The sequence below is a fragment of the Leuresthes tenuis genome, unplaced genomic scaffold (genome assembly GCF_036924035.1).
Source record: "Leuresthes tenuis unplaced genomic scaffold, fLeuTen1.0.hap1 SCAF_20, whole genome shotgun sequence".
NCBI lineage: Eukaryota > Metazoa > Chordata > Actinopteri > Atheriniformes > Atherinopsidae > Leuresthes > Leuresthes tenuis.
The window spans coordinates 15861793-15882366 of NW_027325374.1; the positions used below are offsets into that span (position 1 = coordinate 15861793).

The 20574-nt window shown below is 44.7% G+C and overlaps 1 protein-coding gene across 4 annotated transcripts; it reads right to left on the reverse strand.

The window, feature by feature from the left end:
• Position 1: 1 nt before the first annotated feature.
• Positions 2–20091, reverse strand: slc38a10 (solute carrier family 38 member 10). 4 transcript variants are annotated; one of them, XM_072373640.1, is made up of 17 exons: positions 19967–20091; positions 18662–18779; positions 18342–18387; positions 18003–18096; positions 17616–17759; positions 14995–15119; positions 10269–10371; positions 9851–10033; positions 8395–8506; positions 7199–7305; positions 6974–7124; positions 5320–5490; positions 4795–5244; positions 4601–4687; positions 3616–3636; positions 3098–3238; positions 2–2179 (listed from the first exon to the last, which is right to left on the reverse strand). In XM_072373640.1, exons 1-17 carry the CDS (start codon positions 20054–20056, stop codon positions 936–938), a joined length of 3387 nt encoding a protein of 1128 aa, XP_072229741.1. In that variant the 5' UTR covers positions 20057–20091; the 3' UTR covers positions 2–935. The 4 variants fall into 4 exon arrangements, with proteins under 4 accessions (XP_072229741.1, XP_072229740.1, XP_072229742.1 ...); XM_072373639.1 differs by lacking the exon at positions 14995–15119 and adding an exon at positions 15874–15998 and having other exon boundaries at positions 19967–20090; XM_072373641.1 differs by lacking the exons at positions 3616–3636; positions 14995–15119 and adding an exon at positions 15874–15998 and having other exon boundaries at positions 19967–20088.
• Between the last annotated feature and the right edge of the window lie 483 nt (positions 20092–20574).

Here is a 20574-nt window from a genome sequence, read left to right on the forward strand (position 1 = left end):
GAACAACGGCCAATGTAGATTTTTTATTTTTATCAGCAAGATGTACAGAAATACATTGCACATAGAAAAATACTCTCTTGTACAAAGGGCCAAGATGTTGAATTACTAACCGATGAAGGAATTTTCAGAAGAGCTGCACCACCAAGAAGCGCCAAGCTTTCCTTCCACTGTCCTCAGCTTAATTTTGTCACCGCTACCGATTAAAACGAAAGGTTTTGGAGAAGAAAGGACCACAAAGTACAGCAGCATATGGATTGAAAGGCACTTATAAACGGACGAGGAAGGTGTACAAGAGGTTGAATGATCTGTAACTAGTCATGGACCCAGATAAGCTGCTTTGTTGTCGGGTTTATCAAACAGTAAGGCTACACTACGCACCACTTTGCTCTAGCATGAGGTTAAATTCAGTTGCCTTCAACTGAAATTGGAGTCAAATGAGTTATCAAGGGACGTCCACCCGAATTACATTTGATCTGTGGTCACTATAAGTTCAAAGCAACCCACATTACAAACAGATGTACAATATCTACATCAAAGTAACACATTTAAACTTAACAAAGAAGCTAACAAAACGCATACAGATAGTGCAGAGGCAGACTCCATAAGCAGCTCAATGCAAAACAAATTAAAGTGACACAAATACAAACCCTCAACACAGTATTTGCCCAGTCAATATGCTCCATAGATATGATTTGCATAGATGTATTTACATTTCAACAGTGGCAATTCTCTGCTGCAAAGACAAAAATAAGTTAATATTTACACACACACTCTTTTCTCTTTACAAAAGACTTTGGGTTATCTCCAGAGTGCACGGTATCAACAAACAGAAAATGTTCTGGTCCATAACATCTTAGAAGGCAAGAGAATGTAAGGCAGCGAAATAAATCATGGTCCACAGTATTAGGAAGTTCAAGCCTTTGAATAGGAACGTGTTATTTTGCCCCATCATCCTCTGAGGCCTGTTTAATCTGCCGTGAGTGCACCATGGCCCCGGCCAGCAGCTGCTGCTCCAGCGCTGCGTGCAGGTCTGAGCCCCCCAGCTCCAGCAGGGGCTCCAGCCCACGAACGCCCCTGGACACTCCGGAGTCCTCCAGGGCTCCTGCAGCCTCTTTGGGTCCCAGTGCTCTGCGCCTCCGCCTCAGATCCACCTCTCCCTGGTCTCTCGCCTTCTCATGGGAGCCCCGGAGGTTAGGCAAGGCTCTGACGGCCTCGTCTTCCACTCTCTCTCTGGAGTCTGCCTGAGCAGCAACGTTTTCTTTGAGGTCTCGTCCTCCTTTCTTCAAAGCTTCGCCATCCCCTTGTGCAGCTTCTTCAGCTGCTTTGGCTTCTATGGCTCGCTGCAGCTGGGCCAGCCTCTCTCGAGTCTCCTCCACCTGCAGCTCTTTCTTCGCTCTCTCAACTATTTCATTGTCTGCTCTGAGTAGCTCCTGCTGGACCCTGTCTTGAGAATCTTTATCCTGTTCAAGTTTCTTTTTGTCCAGCTCCTGTTCTCCGACCAACTGCTCTTTTTTCTCCCTTTCCTGTCGTTCAATATCCACCCTTGCTTGAACTTCTTTCTCTATCCTTTCCTTCTCAGCCCTCTCCTTCTCCAATTGCTGTTGTATTGCCAATTTTTCCTGTCTATCCTTTTCCAGACGCTCTTTTTCCAATCTTGCCTGCACCTCTTTCTCTATCCTTTCCTTCTCTAGCTCCTTTTCTCTAGCCATTGTATCCTTTATGATCCTGTCAAGCTCTTCCTTCTCCAGTCTTGCCTTAACTTCTTCCTCCAGTCTTTCTTTTTGAAGATTTTCAAAGGTCTCCTTTTCTTTATCAAGGCTTTTTTCATCTTTTAGATGTGCAGCCTGATCGTTTTGAGGCAGAGGCTGATGGTCATCTGGCATCTTCTTTCCAAGCGGAACACCCCTCGCCCCCAGCTCGCTCTGCTTATGGGAGTCTCCTGCAGGTGCAACGACATCCTCCTTATAAGCTGCTGCCCCGACTTGAGCTCCCGAATCCCCAGCTGGAGCCTGATTCTGGGCGACAGCGGGAGCCGCATCTCCTCCAACCTGCGGAGCTCCAGCTCCAGCCAACTTCAGGTCTGCTGCCAGGCCAGCCTCCTTGTGTTTTGCTGCTCCACCTTCCATCACATCCAAGTGACCCTGGACACCTTTTTCCGCCTCGCCATCAGCAGCACCTCCTTTAAATTATAAAAACATTTGTCACATTTAAATTGAATGCCGACTGAATTCTGCCACCTGTGCTCTCCGTCAACTGTAATGCCGGGAAAACAGTTACTTTTATAGACTTTTTCCAAGTTCAAACCCTTTCAACTTGACAGCTTGTTAGATTTAAGGTATTAGGTTCAGGTATTTGCATAATAAGAAACGATGTGGCCTCAAGCGATGAGTGTACACAAGTAAGAGGTGTTAAGTGCTAAGGGACGGCAAAGGTAAAGAAGGCTGGCAAGTGTCAAGTGATTTGAAAACAAATTTCTTCAAAGGTTTTATGGAAAGTTGAAATGAGAGGGACTCTTGATGGAGCAGAAGGGTGGACCCGTGCTGGATCACTAATGGACAAAGGGCACCACTTTGTGCCAGGAGGCAACAAGGTGGCGGAGCAGTGGTGTGGGCATCTATCATTTAGCTTGACCTAGCTGGACCTTTTCAGGTTAAAGATGGACTAAAAATCCACTCCTCAACCTGCTGAAAAATACTTTATTCAAAGAGTGGTACAGGGGGAGGTGTGCAGTGTTCAGAAAGGCCATGATCTTAATGCAAGAAAAGGCTTTATCACATGCATCCAAGTATTCCATCGCTCGTCTAACCGGCAAAAGCCCCGCAGATGACTGAAAAATTACCAGCCCCTATTCCCCACTGGCCTTAAATCCTTCCTCTGCGAGCCATCTAAAACATGGACTTAATCATGACCACATCAGTAAACTGACACATGAATGAAAGGCTAATGGGACTCACGGAAAGGAAGATCAGCCAAAATTTCATGTTCCTCATTCTGAAAGGGTTCATCTGAAATGACTGAGAGCATTGTATATCTGCCCTAAGAACTTAATGAGCAACACAAGACGCCTAAAAGCCATTCGCACGGTGTATATACCCACCACCGGGCTGTTTCTGGTGGATTTCCTTGTGTTGCTCCTCTATGACAGCCAGTAATTTTTCCTGTTGGTCAAGAAGTCTCTTCTGTTGCTCTTGTTGCTCCTTGATCACCTGCAGCAGCACCGCGTGGTCGAGCTGGCCCTCTGTGTAGAGACAAAAAGCATCTAATTAAAGCCTTTAAACCAAGCTACAACCTTCTCATAGAACAATGCTATGGTTAGGAAGCTTCTGGGTGGGAAGTGGAAGACAGGAAACAGACAATGTTCCACTAAAGATGGATCTAAACTGTAGCCTTAAATCTGAACTGGAGGAGGTAGTCATGGGCAGCTGTGGATAAACACAAACTATGTTAGAGGACGAAATGAAAAGAAGGGGGAGGGTTACAATAGCACATGCTTAATTCACTTCCATCTTAGTATTATGGCTACATGTACAGGGAATAATCAATAAAAGACTGTCCCAGTCCCTTTGGAGGGACACTTTATGATAAAGAGAAGACAAGGCAAGAGGGAATTCATACCTGCGACCAGCTTTTTTATCACTGTGATTCGAGTCCGGCAAAGACAAAGAAAAAAAAAGAAAAAAGAAAAAACAGGTGGAGAAGAAGAGAAAGAGGGAAAAAAGTAAACAACAAAATATCGAAGTCAACAAGCCAAACAAAGACTGCGCAGCGCATCGAGAGTCAGGAGATGAAAGCAGGTCCCGAGTTTCACACCTTCATAAACGAGCCACAACAAGCGAGAGCAGAGGACCGAGACGAGATCGCATCAGATAAAACAAGCATAAGTGAGACGAGGGAAAGAAGGGAAATGACCTCAGAAGCATCCAGCAGACCAGAAAAACACCACTGAAAGCCTTTTTTTTTCCTTTTAAAACTAATTCCAGGAGAAAATGCTTTTCACTAATTAATCAACAATGACTACTGAATTTTAACGAGGTTATCCCACATTAGACACTGTTATTTATTCATTTTTGCAATCCTTTCTCCAATCTGCTTCAATCTCTCAGATCTGTTCAGATTCCTGCTTTAGAAGTGACTTGTTCGTGCTACAGGGCTTTCTGTAGTGTGCACGATGGAGGGAAATGCAGGGCAATAACTCCCACCAACTAAAAAGTGCTACACAGAAAATACGCTTGATGTCTGAACATATGTAAGCAAACAAACAACTTTTGACTTTTTCAGCTATTTGGTATCTACAGCACAGCTTGTTTTGAGCCTACTTTAAGTGGATTTGATTCCTTTCTATGAAGAGGTCAGAACACTTGCAGCACTTGTAGTATATATTGGATAGTTTTATTCAAAATCTTTTGAAAAACTTACTGGAGCTCTGACCTCTTTAGTTCTTCCCCTCTCCACCCACCTTGGAACTGGGTGACGTTGTGCGAGAAACTCTTCGACCACGAATGGTTTTCCACAGCACGTCACAGAATTTGTTTGTGATAACGTCGGCGACTTCAAGACTTTTATTACCCAGCTTTTGATCAAAGGTTTCTCATCCACTTACCGTCCATCTTCTCGTCTGCAGCATCTTTGCCGTCTGCGGCTGGAGCCTCCTCTGCCGCGACATGACGCTCTTCTTCAGGAAGTGGAGCTAAAAAAAAAAAAAAGAATCACCAAACATCACTAGTTCAGCGTCGCACTTTTCAAGAGGTGTCTTCTTTCATACAGTTGCCTTAAACCACAGATTCAAAGAATCACCTTTTCCTGCAGAATCTTGAGGTTTAGCCACTTTATCGACTGGTGCTACTGCAGCCTGATTGGCTGCTGCTGCAATCCCTGCCAGAGGATCTTTAACAGGGTTGAGCTTCTCCACCTCCTTTAGAGGAGCTACATCTGGCTTTTGGCCTGGCTCTGCAACAGGCTTGTCCTGCACCTCATTGGCCAAGACCTTGCCACCCTCTTCCTTATTCTTCACAGGCACTTCTGCAGGTTTCTCATCTGCCTTGTTGTCTTTTCTGTCCTCTGCCCTCTGAGCGTGACCTTGCTCCACATCTCTGTTGACTTCTTCCTGAACACCTCCTGCCGGAGGGACGGGCTGCTTTTTGTCCTCCTCCAGCTCTGCGTTGTTCTTTCTTGAGTCTACCACGACCTCGTCGTGAGGATTAGGTGGTTCGTGGCGATGGGCCTCTGCCTCTGGCATGGCAATACCTTTGAGAACAGACGGCACTGATTTGACACAGCTCCAGATCCGGTCGTTACAACTTTGGGGCAAGTTTTTCTTACCGGCACCAGGACGGTCCAACTGCACCACTTCCTCCTTCTTCCTGTCAGGCACTTCAACTGGTCCTTTGATCTGGGGCGGCTCATTGTTGTCCCTCGGCGCAGGCTGTGCCACTTCCACAGGTGGAAGATCGGGCTTTTGCACCTCCTCTGGCTTCTTAATTAGGGAATTGTCTGAATGCAAAATAACAAACTATCATAAAAAAGGTAATACTGCCACTGGATACTGCTCTGCTATGGGGACATAATTCCTTTTGCTAAACTGCATTCCCCCTTCATAGAAAGACGACTACATTTGTGACTCTTTTAGAGATCTAACACTAGAATATGTTTTACTTGTGTTAAATATTGTTGCGGACTCACTTTTTCCCCAAACTACAGTCTTGAAAGAATAGGAGACATTACAGAACATAAATTACAGAAAAATAAAGTGCGGCCTCATTTCTTACAGTATTCCTTCATGCAAGGGAAAAGTGGAATTACTTGATTGCTTTGAAAAATATTCATCATTAGTTGTTCTTTTATACATTAACTGCTGCCATTAAAAGAAATTGAACATTTAACTATAAGCGTGCATGCTGACAGAAAGTGCTTTTAGCCGTTTTCTAGCTTTTGATTTAGATTTAAAAGATCCACTAGGTGGCAGCAAATGCCACAAACGGTAGGGCTGGCGTGGCCGGTACCACATATTTCCTAAAGGAGAAAGAAAGATGAATTAAAACTGAAACTGACGAACAGGAAACAGGTGCAGAAATTGGCCCATGTGGGCTTCATTTGGAGCAACAAAGGGATGGAAACATGAAAACAGAAGAAATAATGCTGGAGGCAGACGTTCCTGACCTCCGTGCACAGGTTAAAACAAAAAGCACCATGGTGTAAGAGGAGGAAGGCAGTGAAAGGTGAGAACGGGGAGCCGTCAGGATTCCCTCCATACCTTTCTTGTTTCACCCAAAATCTGGAAACAATAATTCAAAAGGTTTTCCTCCGATGGCTCGTCCACATGTGTTCCATCCTTCCCCAAACCCACATCACCCCCTGCTCCTTTATACAGCCACAGCTTGCAGACATTTTATGGCTGCCACAGGAGACACGGGGGTAGAAGGAGGTGAAGACAATGTATTTTAAGGGGGAGGGTGGATGGCAGAAGAAATGAACAGAGGCAGATAGGAGGAGAGAAATTGCTGGAGTTTGAAGGGCATCAATCTTGCTTCATCAATGTCAAGCGCATAGCGCTGCTCTCAGATATTATCAAGAGGTTATCTCCTCACCCTGCCTGTCTGTCTATCAGTCACTCTGTTTGTCTCCATCTTTTCTTCTCAGAGAGATAACAGAAACCCTTTCTTCTGCAGTGGCTTTGTGTCTTTGTTTTAGTCTCGCTGGCCCTTTGCTTCTGCTTCGCATTCTCTTCACACTGCTCATCTCGGGTGCTGCGGCAGGCCGCGATTTTGAAAATAAAACAAGAAATAAACGCGCCCCTCGTATTGTCGGTGCATTTTAAGTGAAATGATTACATGCAGCGCTGCTGTCCATTCTCACACACTGCAGACAGCCCCGACTGAGGTAAATGTTTCTATGGCTCATTAGTAAACCACTTTCATTTACAGTCCATCAACTGGGTAAGTGTCTACCAGCCATTAGAGAGAGTCATGATCTTTACCGTGTAGTTCAGGAAGGTCTGGTAGCAGCAGGCTGCTCTTGCCAGGTGCCGGGGGAGGAGCTCGGATCTTGTAGCTGGGGCTACTGGATGATATTGATAGGGTGGTAAAGGTGCTGACCAGCAGGATTCCAAGGCCAACAAAAAGCACCAGCTGCAGGGGAGATGCACAACAGGTCAGAAACGATAACTAGGCATAATTCTACTTTGGGAAAAAAAAAAAGGCACCTGAGAGATGAAGCCATTCTTCTGGATTCTTCTATAGATGAGAGCCGGACATATGAAGCAAATGAGGCTGCCCATGGTGGCTCCAGTCAGGCCGAGGATGGTCTCCACTGTTGAGCGAAAAACACAGCAATGAGCACCGATTCCAAACAAGAATCATTTCTACCCCAGCGTACAGCTCTGCAGTTGTCATGTTTTAACCAAACATTATAAGATAAAGACATGTAAAAGTTAGTTATGACTATTAAAAAGCCACAAATTGTTCGCTAATAGTTCTGAATAAACAGCTGTAACAATTAGTTAAGAGTAATGGAACATGGAAAAGAAAATTACAGGCTTTGCCTCTCCAGCTGTTGGGGTTATGATGCAAACGCCACCGGACAAAACTAAACATTGCTCGGGAATTTGCGTCCATCTGAGTGACTGTTCAACACTACAGTTAAAGAAAGTCTTCCGCAGGTCCAAGCTCCTTATTGCGAGCTCCATTCAAACCAGCCTGTGCCCCGCACAGCTGGCACCATCCACAGCATGCTGCTCCTGGCACTGAGCAGCGAGCCCTGGCCCCACCCATGCCTCTGTGGACCGGCCTGCTGGGCGTCGAGCCCGGAAACCCATCGTTCAACCAGAGGACGGACACCATATTGTTTCCCTCAGATTTAGTGTCCACTCTCCCAGGGGTGCACACTTCCTTTCTTTTCAGTATATTAGTCTGATTAGATACACAGAGACACAAACAACCCACTGCGTGTGTGTGTGTCTGTGTGAGTGTGCGCCTGTGTTGCCCCATTCCATATACAAAAGCTTATCAAACAGCGACCAAATTAAACACTGAATGAAATGTAAAATAAAGCTGAAATAATTCTGAAATGTTTGCACGAGGGCCACCAACTTAAAGAACCTGACAGAGGACCAAATTTGGGTGTGCGTGTATACCCAAGAGAGTCTGGAAGAATAATAGCCCTATCTACCTGTCAGCCCATCTAAAAGGAGATAAAAGTTAGGGCCCTGATTTAGGGACTGTGTTAGAGTGTGACAGTCACTGACTCGTAAAGTCACATTCACACACATCGTAAAGCTCCCCAGCAACCCCGCCCACATAAAGGAACACATGCACCTTAAAGACCTCCAGTGAGCTGCACACACACATTTCATTTTAGTCCATTCAGTCCATGCCCAGTCGTTCACAAGCGCACACGTACCATTGGGGATGAGAATGCCTCCCAGCATGGTGCCAAAAACAATGCAGAGGGTGATCATCTTGAAGCGCAGAGGAGGCATGTAACCCCCGGCAGCAAAGGTTCCATCCTTCTGCTGCAAAAGAGAAGGTGGATATGAGGGGGCAGAAAAGGGAAATAAGAAAACAGGAAAACTCACAAATCAACAGCGACTGCATCCAATCTCCAGGTTGTTATCGACTGTTATTGACTTTGTTATAGTCAGGTTACCCGAATGGTGACTTTGTCGGATGATGCTGCGGCTATGAAATAAGGATTTTCTCAGAATGAAAATGTGACTGCAAGCTAAGGCGTAGTCTTAAAGGGGGGCTTTTCAGTCCATTTCTGACGTGTCTATCTGTCTGACACAATTTAACAGAAAAATTATGTGAATGGCCTGTATTTTGACCATTTTTACAAAAACGTCCTCACTATCCCTTGTTTCCACTATCCACTATTCTTTGATGTGACTGGCTGCTTCTCCTGTGTGCTGAACAGAAACTGTGAAGCATGCGCCCTTTTGAGTCTAATGTCTCAGTCCGGCTTTGAGAAGCACGATTGTGATTGGTGTCGCTGTGTTTACACATTACTTTGCTTACGTGCACTGCTACTATGAGCCATAAAATGTTAAACGCACTGGGATGCAATCGTACTCATAACGCTCATGTAATAACCAGTATTCTACCATTCGCAAATAACTACTTCTTAGGTGTTCTCTTCTTCTCATGGCTCTGCCACTCTGTGTATAGACTCAGTCAGTTCAATGTTTTCGCCATCTCCTATCCAATTTTCCGTGTTTTATGCGTTAAGCTAATTTCAGGAAACGAGGCAGACGTCGAACGTCTATTAGCTCGCTGTGTAAGCAGAGTCCCTGTCTTCAGTTTGCGTCGTTCGAGGCAGCGCCACAATAACCCCTGCTGCCACCTCATGCCGCACCATGAGCTCTGCACGGAGGCACGGGGCTGCAGGCAAACCGTGTCTTGCTTTATTTCCCTCGCCCTCAAACCGAGTGTTGATATTGGCTATTACAAGTCACATTCGCAACCATTAACTCTGTGATCACAACCACACAGTAAAACAAAAGCATTGTCTAAAGAAAATGCGCTGCATTCCATTTCAGGGACAGGCATCAGACTACCGGTGCATACAAGAAAATAAAACAACGCAAAGCCAGATCTTAAAAAGCCAATAACAATACCTCCAAGGTGTGGAGACAATGAGGAATGTTGGCAGGGGTAACAGCCTTTTTGAAGAACTATGAGAGTGGCTGTTACTGTAACATCAACCTGAATGTGGAGATTGTGCTAATTCGTCCTCACACGCACAACCTTTGTATCCCCACTGTCTTCGCTCCAATATCGCCATGATTTGGACGTACAGTCCTCGTGCTGTTTCTGCGTGGTAGACACAGGAAGTGTGTGTGTGTGGTCTTTGAGCCCACCTGCTGCTCAAAAAGCATGGTGTTGATAGCCTGACGGCACGGCAAGATCATCATTGGGAATCCAACAGCCACGGACATCATAAAGCCCACTCGGATCATTTCTGTCACCAGGTTGGACGGGAAGTTCATCAGCACGTTGCCTGCAATGTTCTCCGTGAAGCTGACGTAGCCAAAGAAGCCCACCTGGTTGGCAGAGGGGACGGGGACACGGTGTTGGGACAACAGCAAAAAAAAAAAACAGAGACAGAATGATGGAGGACAGCAAGTTCCTGAATAATAAAGCTCATTTTTCTCAATGAAACTGCTCAAATTAAACATGCCTAACATGCAATATATGCCTAAGCTAATGCCCCAATAATGATGACAGTATCAGAATGTGAAATGTGGCTGGTGTGCGTCAAAGCGTGGCTCCACTCACGGTGATGTAGAAGATGGTGACCACGTTGAGGGCCGAGGTGAAGATGGTGCTCATGCGTTTGACAGATGGCTCATCGAGGCTGTCGTACGTCGGCAGCACCTGCCTGTGAGAGACAAGCAGCCCTAAACACCACACTCGGCGTGCCCACACTGATACTGTTGTATATATCATCTGCATTATCACACATAGCTACAAAATTCTCCCCCAAAAGGATGCACTTTACCGTCCCGACGTAGCCGGGAGGTCAACGAGGGGAGTCCTGCAGATGTTCGGCAAATTGAGTTGTTCTAGTTCGGCACCAACAGCTGACTAAATGACAGGCTTCACGGCCACTTACTTCAAATATGGTTTCCGAAACAACTCTGTAGGGCTCTTTAATGAGCAGCCATATGTGGGCCCATTTGTGCTGCTCAGTGATCAAATGATGCAGCTCTTTCTTCATCTCCAATAAACTCACACCAGTGATTTGTTTTCCTGTTTGGTTTGTCCCATGACAGTTTTAACACCGTCACCTCAACATTTCAAACTGCAATTCCTATTGTCTCGTTCTTTCATTGACTGCGAAGGGACTTCACTACGGCACCCTGCCAGCTTTGGCAAACATGTCCAGCCCCAACTCATCAACCTTTTCTTGTCTTGCTGTAATACAGTACTGCATTGACTCTGAGCCACTGTTTGCTTTGTTCCTCAATTGCATTCCCCTGTATACTTAAGAGTTTGTTTCACCATTTTCTACTTAAAATAGCGATCGATCAGATCAGAGATTTTCAACTGGCCTCTCAGAGGAGCTGCAGACAGTTTCAGCGCAAGCTCAGTGAATGGAAGTGAAGAAAGATTACATAAGTGGTTAAATTAGTTGGGAGAAATTTGACAAAATATTACGACAGATCTTTTTTTTTTAAATTTAGTGCATAACTGATTGCAAAAGTAGGCTCCCAAAAACCCAAACATCCACATATATTGTAGTTTAGATGCTTTGTGCAGCAGGTGCATTAACATAGCAGTTGTGTGACTGGCGGAACATGCAGGAAATGCAATGGCAGTGGGGTAGGTGTGCGTCTTGCATGTGTGTGACTCAGAGTGGGTGACAGTAGTCAAGGCTGGCTGACGCTGAGCGTGAGATTGCATGGGCACGGTCGAACAGTTCCTCCTGTTAACTTCTTTTCCGAAGCTCTTTTCCTTGCTGAGGAGTTGAGGGAAGACGGTAGGAGAAATGTTCACGGCAACGAGAATCCGACCACACTTCGACTGAGCTGCGATGGGGGTCTGCGGCGCCGAAGCTACAGATGTTTAATAAACATTCGACAAAAAAGGCCCGAAATACATCCTCAACTGCAATATTACCATGTCGTTACATATCTATATGACAAGACATCCTAGAAAATATTAACACATTATCGTGGTTCACAAAGGAAAGACTCTCACCCTCCACTCCAAATATCCATTAACACTAATTACAATTAGTACGAGTGGATGAAAATAATCAAGCGTAGTATCGAAAGTCGCGGTCGCAAGGAATTGCAGGAAGTAATCATCTCCTTTCTTTCGGAAAGGACGGTGCAGTGTTTCTTGCTCAAAGGAGATAATAAGGGAAGCACCCAAGCTCCATTTCCTTTGAGCAGCTCTCATCATGGCTGCTACTTAGACACTTCTGGGTCATTTCATTCAGTTAGGAAGCTTCGTAAGCAGAAAAGACTATATGACCGGACCCCTTGTCTGTCCGTTAAGCCAGGTGTCTGCCCCCCTCCATCACTTCCTCCTCCGTGCTATGAGAAAGAGTGGGTGTGTGGAGAGGTCCATCGGCACATTAACCAGTAAATTTACAGGCTTTATATATAACAGCGAGTGCCTGACAGGTTTTAGAGCATTATAAACTTTCTTGGCAGTCTTTTTGCTCGCCTTCTTCCTCTCGTACAAAGGAGGAGCCACAGAGACGAGATGAGAGAGGGATCAAGGAGCCGTAACTTTCTCTGGCTCTTGTTCTCCCTCTGCATGTCTCACTTTCACACACTCTGGTTTTTACTAGCGAGCACGGTCCCATGATGCTATTCCCTGACGCTTGTTTAATCCACAAACCGGTAAATCTTATGGCCAAGGTTAAATAAAACAATATATTGTTAATGCGGAGCTAAAGCCTCTAATGGTCACTCAACAATCCTGACTCAAAGGCTAATGTCCTCGCTACTTAACAGAGGAGATATGATGGAGAACGTCTTCCAAGTGTGTGTGTGTGTGGGGGGGGGGAACTCATGGGTGCGGCAGATCAACTTGAAAATGCAGTGGCATGCAAAAGTCTGGCCATCACCCTCAAAGTTGGTGCGTCTGAAATGCCGAGGCCATGCAGCGATTTGCAAATCAAATGTGACATTCAAATCCTTGCATCCCGTTTTTGATTACATTTCACATAGCGTCTCAACGGTTTTGGAGTCGGGGTTGCGACCAACTGATGGTGGAAGCACTTTGCTATCCCGTTACAGGCTTTTCCTCTTATGTGGACAGCAGTTACTGTACTGGTCAGAGTGCCACTGCTTAGAGGAGACCACGGCTGTTAATCACTGGGAAAAGGTTTAAAGAGTCAGACGACTTATCGAGCTTTGAAATGTGTGTCATGTGGCCTTCACTAATGAAGTCTGGGAAGAAGCCAAAGCCTTCACGGAAATGAAGCCTCGACACCTTTGAGGAAGTTCCTTCTTATTTTTTTTCCCCCCTTTCTAAAATCAATCAAAAAAATAAAGAAATCACCGCAGTTATTCCTTTACCATCTCCAGAGTGCCTTCTGGAGATCAGTTCATCGCCTCCTTCTTCAACGCTTCAGAGTAATGACGTTTCAGACCAGGGTGCACAGACTTCTGAGTGCCACCGTATCCTGACTGCAGCATTAGGGAGGAACATTCTCGCCTGACACGCTTTTACTACGTGCCTCTGCCATGAGCCAACTGCTCCAGCTCTATTCAAACGTTCGACCCAAAAAAACAACGGGGCCAGCTCCCATTTCGTCATAATGGTGATGTTAAGTAATGCTTTAACTGAAAGTAAACACATTTCATGAATGTAATAAAAATTCAATGTGCTGAGAGCTGTTTAATCAGCCTGTGAATACATCAGTGTGTCTGTAAGATGGCCGCATTCCAATGTGTTGATTAGTGGTTTGGCTTAAGCTGCCTGCCGCCTAACGGAGCGCTTGCCTCGCTCAGCCTGACCACAGGCCAAGAAATCACCCTGCCAAATATCACTTAGCACAACTAGTGGGAACTGACGCACAAAACACACAAGTACAAGCATGTACTTTCTTCATTTTGAGCGACATGCACATGCCCAAAGCGCCACGATGTTTTATTGGCTTTGGGTGATTGCATTAATTAAAGTCGATTCTCTAACTCCGGACTACAGTCACCCGACAAACACCACCACCACCCAAACGTCTGGCAACCGGCGACCTCACCGTAACAACTCCTTCATCCACGCCCAGCACAGCATTCAAATCAAAGATGAACTTCATCCCCCCAAGATTCCAGCTGACACTTCATGCTGCCCACAACCCAAGAGCAAACTCAGAGCAAGCACTAAATCACAGAGGACAGGACAAAAAAGGCAGTGATCGAGCATGCAGAGGGATGAGAGTGGGGAAAAAATGAAAGGAGGAAAGAATTCTAAATAAAAATCATAATAAAGTGGCTAAGAGAAGCGGTGATTAGTCCGATTTCTGCACTCACAGCGGGGGAAAGTCAACAGAATGCAAAGGCAGGGTTTCATCAGCAGGTCTTCATCCAAGAATAAGCCTTCAGCAGATTTTAATATTTGTTTAGTCATTGAAGAAACTGCCCATGTCATGGGGAATTATTTTTGTAATATTAAGATTGAATCAGTTATTAGTCATTGTTTAAAAAAAAAAGAGAAAGAGAGAAAAAAAAAGCATTTGTGTAGAGTTATTCCAATGGGCAAGAATGAGTGCCACAGTGGAGCTGAAGAAGCCTCTGACTGAACACACTTTGTTGTTTATAGTTTATGCTATGGAGAGGATTTGCAGTTGTGTCCATTATGTTGAGCAGCTTTAGCAACATTCTTTGCATTGTCGACTCCTGGGGCTGAAAAGCAGTCCCCAGCATGGAGCCGGCCTCCTTAATCAGTTGGTTTATAATTCAGGCTTTAGCTTTTTGATATGGCTTCATTTCAGACGTCTGCTCGTCTCAACAGACAGATTATGCTAGACTCCCTGCATTGCAGGGAGAAAAAAAAAGACCAAGGAGTCGAGCGAACTAAAAGAAGTTGAAGTTTCGGGTTCATTCTGGAGAAGGCCGACCCCATGATGGAGCAGAGGTTGATGAGCAAACTATGAAAAACATTTGAGCCAAACAAGTCGCTTCTCTTTGCAACAAGGCATGACTTATCATGCCATCTCCTCATCAAAGCAGTGCTTCTCTTGACATGACAAACTCACCTCAAACCCTTCACTTTGGCTTCAAGGAATGCTGTGAGTATACATGTACTTATTGTGAGATTTGCTCAGTTTCTATTTGCAGCAATGAAAGGTCTTATTCACAGAATCACTGAGTGGATACGACTGAGAATTACTCAGCACATACTTTAAGGACTACTGTCAAGACTGTATAAATCAATGAGCGCCTAGCTTAAATTAATTTTTATTTTTTTTAAGTTCTACAGCCTTTTTTCACATGATTTTCATTACATGATCCTGAGCGAGTGGAAGGGCGTGAGGAGTACTTACGACTGACAGGCGAAGGCCATCCCACAGATGGGGAGACAGCGAAACACACCCTCCCAGCGCACCACATTGACCTGCCCTAGCCACCAGCCACTGAGCAGCCCGTGTTTGAACGAGGACAGCACCATCTGAGGGGAAGGAGGCGGGGAGGGGGGGGGGAGTTACAGCCCAAACCAAATGAAGACAATTGGAGGGAGAACATGAAGATGGGAGGGGAGCTAAACCCATGTTGATAGCTCACAGAAAGATAATGAAAGCACTGAATGAAGAGTGAAAAATCTGGGAAAATGAAGAGCGGGAAATGACAGGAAACCCATAGTGGATGAAAAACCTGTAAAACTTAAGTGATGAAGGTGAAACAAGAAAAAAACCTAATTGGATTGAACCAAAATTAGAAATCTGATGAAAAGTAAGAGACATATGGGTTATATAGACAACGTCACAGGTTTTTCACCAGCATGTGTTTCCTATGTCTTGCTCCTTTCATTGCCTGGAAAAAATTCCACAACGCTCCAACCTGGCCCGCGCACACCCAGGTTCCTCAGCCTAGGTGTGGGCCACTGGTCAGAAGGCAGCCAAGATTAAACTTTCACTTCAGTATGTTATACCCCTCTGCCTTATTACTACTGCCACCAAAGACACACACACACACGCACGCACACACATACACAGAAAGTCACAGAGCTCAAACAGCTCAAACCAAAACAGAATTAAGGAATGGGATGAGTGGAAGAGGAATGGGCAGAAGGTTCAGGTAGGTTGGAGGAAGGTTTAAGGAGCATTTCGTTGCACGGCAAACACTGGGCTTCCTTCACTCTCCGCCCCTCCCCCACTGCCCTTACAGTGCTGTTATTTTGGGGGTGGTTTCCATGGTTTACTTACGGGTGACAGCAGAAGGTTGTGGCGATAATGGGCAGGCACTGAATGACGCCCTTGAAGCGCCACAGGTGAACCCGCTCCACCCAGGAGCCTGAGATTATGCCGTAGCGCAGAGATGACAACACTATCTACGGCACCAGAAGCAGAAAAAGCGGCGGGAGGGAGAAAGGTTCGCATACGGAGGGTGAGAGAGGGTGAGAGAGGGTAGTAAAGGAGAGTGGAAAGGGGAGAAGGACAAGAGAGGGAAGAGAGGAAGAGAACCAGGAAAGTTACAATGGAGAGAGAGTAAAGAGGAGAACAATTAAGGGTAGGATGAAAGAGGGAGGGAAGGAGATACATCACTGTTAGAGGGTCAGGGGTCTGGGCTGGGCCAGGGGCGGGCCTGGATCTAAAGCTGGACACACCACAACGCTGTTCTAGGTTAACAGCATGCGAAACATGTACATGTCACATTACACAGAGAGGATATGAACAGCAGTTTGAAGACCGTTTAAGCAGAACCGCTGTTCTGTAAAACAAAGCTGTACACACAAAGTCTGTGTGCACATTTAAAGAGTAAATAAGCTACATCACATGAGGCGGAAAACTGCTGCCCGACTGTCTCAGGTTCCAGCTAAACACAACAAGATAAATGCAACAAGCAGTCCCTCCTTTATTGGGCTACTTAGCTGGCATATGACTGCATTGTTGCTCCATTGGTGGGGGCAAGTGTTTTAATGCATGTGTATTTGCACAAAATGTGCTCCATGCAGAGTATGCACGAATAGATAGAGAAATCAACAGGTTGTTTTCGTTATGGGGTTATGTCCAAGTAATCATCAGGGTTATTAACCTGAGAGATATTTCAGCAGCGAGAAAAAAGCGAGTTAAAGTGAAATATATTTGACAAACGCTGCATTTCAAATCAGAAGAATGAGTCAGGAGGAAGTCTGAAACATGTGAGGACGATAGGCACTTTCTTACGTTGTTACCGACCACCTGAATTCTATTTGCTTTGCACTTACTGTCCCTAAAATGTCCAAAAAGAGCAGCACAGCAACTGTTTTCTGCCTGATATGATTTAGTGCGGATTTGCTCTTTAAAAAGGAGGAGCAAGACAATATTGTGTTGGCAAGGAAACCGTTTCTGTTCAATGGAGCAAATAAGGAAGAATCCACATGTGATGCGACAAAAATAACACTCCAAACAAGAAGTTAAGAGAGAGAAAGGCAAAGCTAAACTGTAAGTTACACAATAATCTGTAATATATGTCTTCAAGCAACACATAACATAAAATAAAAAAAAAAGTGTTCACTAAACATATTTCTTGTTGAAAAAGCTCTAAGTGTTGAATGCTGCGTGAATAAGTTACTGATAGCTTACCACAGAATGTGTCAGTGGGTGGCACCAACAAAGATGAGTCTAAACTGGTTTTAAAACTGGTATAAAATGATGAAAGCCTAAAGCAACACTTCTCTTTAAACCTCAGTTTAGTTTGTACTCTGTACTGAATTAGCTTAGATTTTATACACAAATTTCAAGCCCTAAAATCCCTGCCTTTGGATGGTTTGGTCCTGAACCGGGAGCAGAGCGTCTAACGCCGTATCAGGACTAAACTTAGACTAAGATCTTGTTCCATTCTTGGTCTGCTGGGCTGTCTTACTAAAGAGTCGATGTGATCAACAATCTTTCCATTTTTTTGTGTGACAATACGGCCTCATGCTCAGAGACTCAGAGTGTAGCTGTCTGTCTGACAGCGGGCTCACCGTGAACATGAAAAGGGTGTAGAAGATGAGCGCCATGGCTGAGAAGGACTGGATGGACGACATCATGTTCCTCTGCAGGCTCAGAGGGAGCACGATGAACAGAGACACGGCGATCAGCAGCAGCGCACGGAAACTGCCCGTCACCTTCACAAAAACGGAGCAGCGAGATGATAAAAACCCAGTTTCAAGCCACACTTTTCATGCCAGTTCAGTAGTTTCTATTAATTTGCTGCATGGTTACTATTGCTGATGATGTAAGAGTAAAATCAAGAGAAGGTAGAGGAAAGCAGGAGAAAAATAAATAAAACGAAAGCCATACATTTTGATCATATCACTGTAATAAATATGCAGATACAGAAATTAATTATATGAATACTGATTCCAAACCTGTAAACCCAACAGCTGAGCGAAGAAATTTGAGCCCAAATCAGCAATGACAACATAAAAGGCAATACAGGTCCCCAACATCAAACCGATCATACTGCAGGGAAAGGGAGAGAGTGACAGACGCATCCGTTATCTCCGGCTAACATTTCAGAAACGAATGCCACGATCCTCCTTTCAACTCTTACATCTTTAATGCATTTACCTTCTACCTACAATGGAAACCTAAAGAAGACGAAGCTCAATAAATGTTCCAGTACTCTCAGAGCTAGATCATCTATCTGAAGAAAATACGAAACACAAGAAGAGGAGGTGTGCTGTGAAAAGAACAGGGAAACTTGCCTGGTCTCTACCAGTGTTTTTCCTGGTTTCCCATAAGCATGGAAAGCTGCAGAGAGAGAGAGAGAAGAGTTAAATCAGCGTCAACAAAGCCAAGACACAAGATCAAAACAGCACCACTATTTATCCAGCTTTCATTCTATCAGTCTATTTTGCCAAAGCGATTCCGGCTGCTAAGCACAAACTGCCCAATATAAACAGGCAGCGTTTGTTTTGGCAAAACCGAGTAACTGGAAAGACACAATTTCCATCGGCCCATTTCATCACACAAAATAAGGGACAGTCAACAGTTATCTACACTTGTCGATATTTTTTTTACCCACCCAGTCCGGCGTAGGTTCTTCGTTTGGTGTTGCTGGCCGTGTGGACCAGGAACATGCAAGACTTGTGGGTCATCCATGAACAGGAAAACAACAGGAGAGATCCCAGCACAATGCCACACTGTGAGCGGAGAGACGGAGCGTTAACACTCGACATGTTGTGTCAATGTCCCCTGGCTAGTTCGAACAGATTCAAACACTTCAAATTGATTCTTTTTTTGATGACAAAACTTATTTCTGCTTCTGAAGGGAGGCGTGCCACAAAAAGGGCTGAGAAATCATTGCATTACCTTGACATGCTGGGCAGGGGCATATTATTTTTCACGAGTTTATGTATTATTATTGTTTGGAAGGGCCAAACTTTTTAGAGGAAGTACACGTCGCATTTAACCCCCCATTGCTTATCTTTCAAATAAACAAGACGGCGCTACTGTTAGGAAGGAAGTGACATGCTTCAGAGGAAACAGGTTCCTGAAATCACAATGAGATGACAACGATCTCCATTTTCTATTGCGCTATTCTACACAAAGGGGTCCTACGTTATCTTGCCAAGGGGGTACTTCAGAAATGCTTTTGCCGACAAACACCAACAAAAGAGTGTTAGCGTTTGTGCCAGAACTTTGTTTGAATGCCCTAAGAGCCCGCTGATGTAGAATTGATGACAGATTGAGGTGCAGTTTATGATTAATAAAGAATTCACAGATCTAATGAGGAAGATGCCAAAATATAAAGGAACACAGTCAGTCATGAAACAGTTTCCTTCACGCTAATGTCCTTATTTCCTCGAGTACACAAAACACACCACATGCTGCAAGTTACGGTTCAGTTGTTGTGGAAAGATAATGTAGTTAATGCGCATAAACATACATTATATATATATATATATATATCTGTTAGCATATGTATCATCTTTCATCTCATCATTTAACAAGTTTGATTTAGTTTTTAAAGGATATGAACAGCTACATGCTGAGTGCCTAATAGGAAGCTGATATGGAATCAAATAAAAGCAAAGAGTTAAAGACTTGTGTTTCTGAAACAACTACTACTGTTACTACTGCGACATCTACATAGTCTGACTGTATCCGTGCAAGTTAAGCGTTTAAAAATAAAGCAGTGTTTTACAAATAAACGACCCCATAGTGAATAGCAGTGAAGTATTCGAGTCTTCACGGTTATCTTTAGACTAGTAGTGACTTAAAATGCTTCGTCCGACAAAAATTGGTCGAGAAATTTGGTCGAGTTTCGAGGGGGAGGATTTTGCGAGCAGCACCTGCGCGGGCGCGCCCGCGCGCGCAGCTGACCCACCTGTTTGAAGCAGAAGGGCATGGTGAGTACACTGACTCCGACGATGCTGTTCACCACGTTCATGATAAGGCCCCAGTTGGACGCCGTCATTTTGAACTACTGCGTGATTTTTTAAATGATAAAAATTATTTAAAAAAAAAAAAGAAGTAATTAAGGCAAAGACAGGGTCACTTTGGCTACCGCCGGTGAGTTGTGACGGTCTAATCTTGGTCTTTGGTCCACACCGGGAACTCGGTGGCTTTTTTTCTAACTCCTCCGTCAGTCAATGACGTGGCGCACTGAAAGGAAACAGAGATAAACCAGTCAGACACACTTTTAACCTCCTTTCGCTTAGTAAAATACCAACCCGACAAAACACATACACCGCGTCAACTGCAACGTAAATACAAGTGCTTACCGACAAATAATTAGTGTGTTTTAGTTACTGTCGGTGGTTTCATTAACCTACCTTTCTCTCCGCCCTCCGCCTCGCTGTCCTGTTTCACGTTATCATCGATACACTCGAGACGTCGATCGCTGGTCGTTAATAAATGACTTATTCCCGTGTGAATACCTTACAGGTTAGTAGAAACCCTGTAGGATAAAAACAAACTCAAGCTGACTGTTTT

Excerpts from the sequence above, each read along its gene's own strand:
- slc38a10 (XM_072373640.1), bottom strand. The coding sequence starts at position 20,056 with ATGACGGCGTCCAACTGGGGCCTTATCATGAACGTGGTGAACAGCATC. Across the intron at positions 10,034-10,268 it reads TCACCATCTTCTACATCACC|GTGGGCTTCTTTGGCTACGT; the intron begins GTGAGTGGAGCC and ends TCTGCCAACCAG. Across the intron at positions 3,637-4,600 it reads TGCAGACGAGAAGATGGACG|TGATAAAAAAGCTGGTCGCA; the intron begins GTAAGTGGATGA and ends CTCGAATCACAG.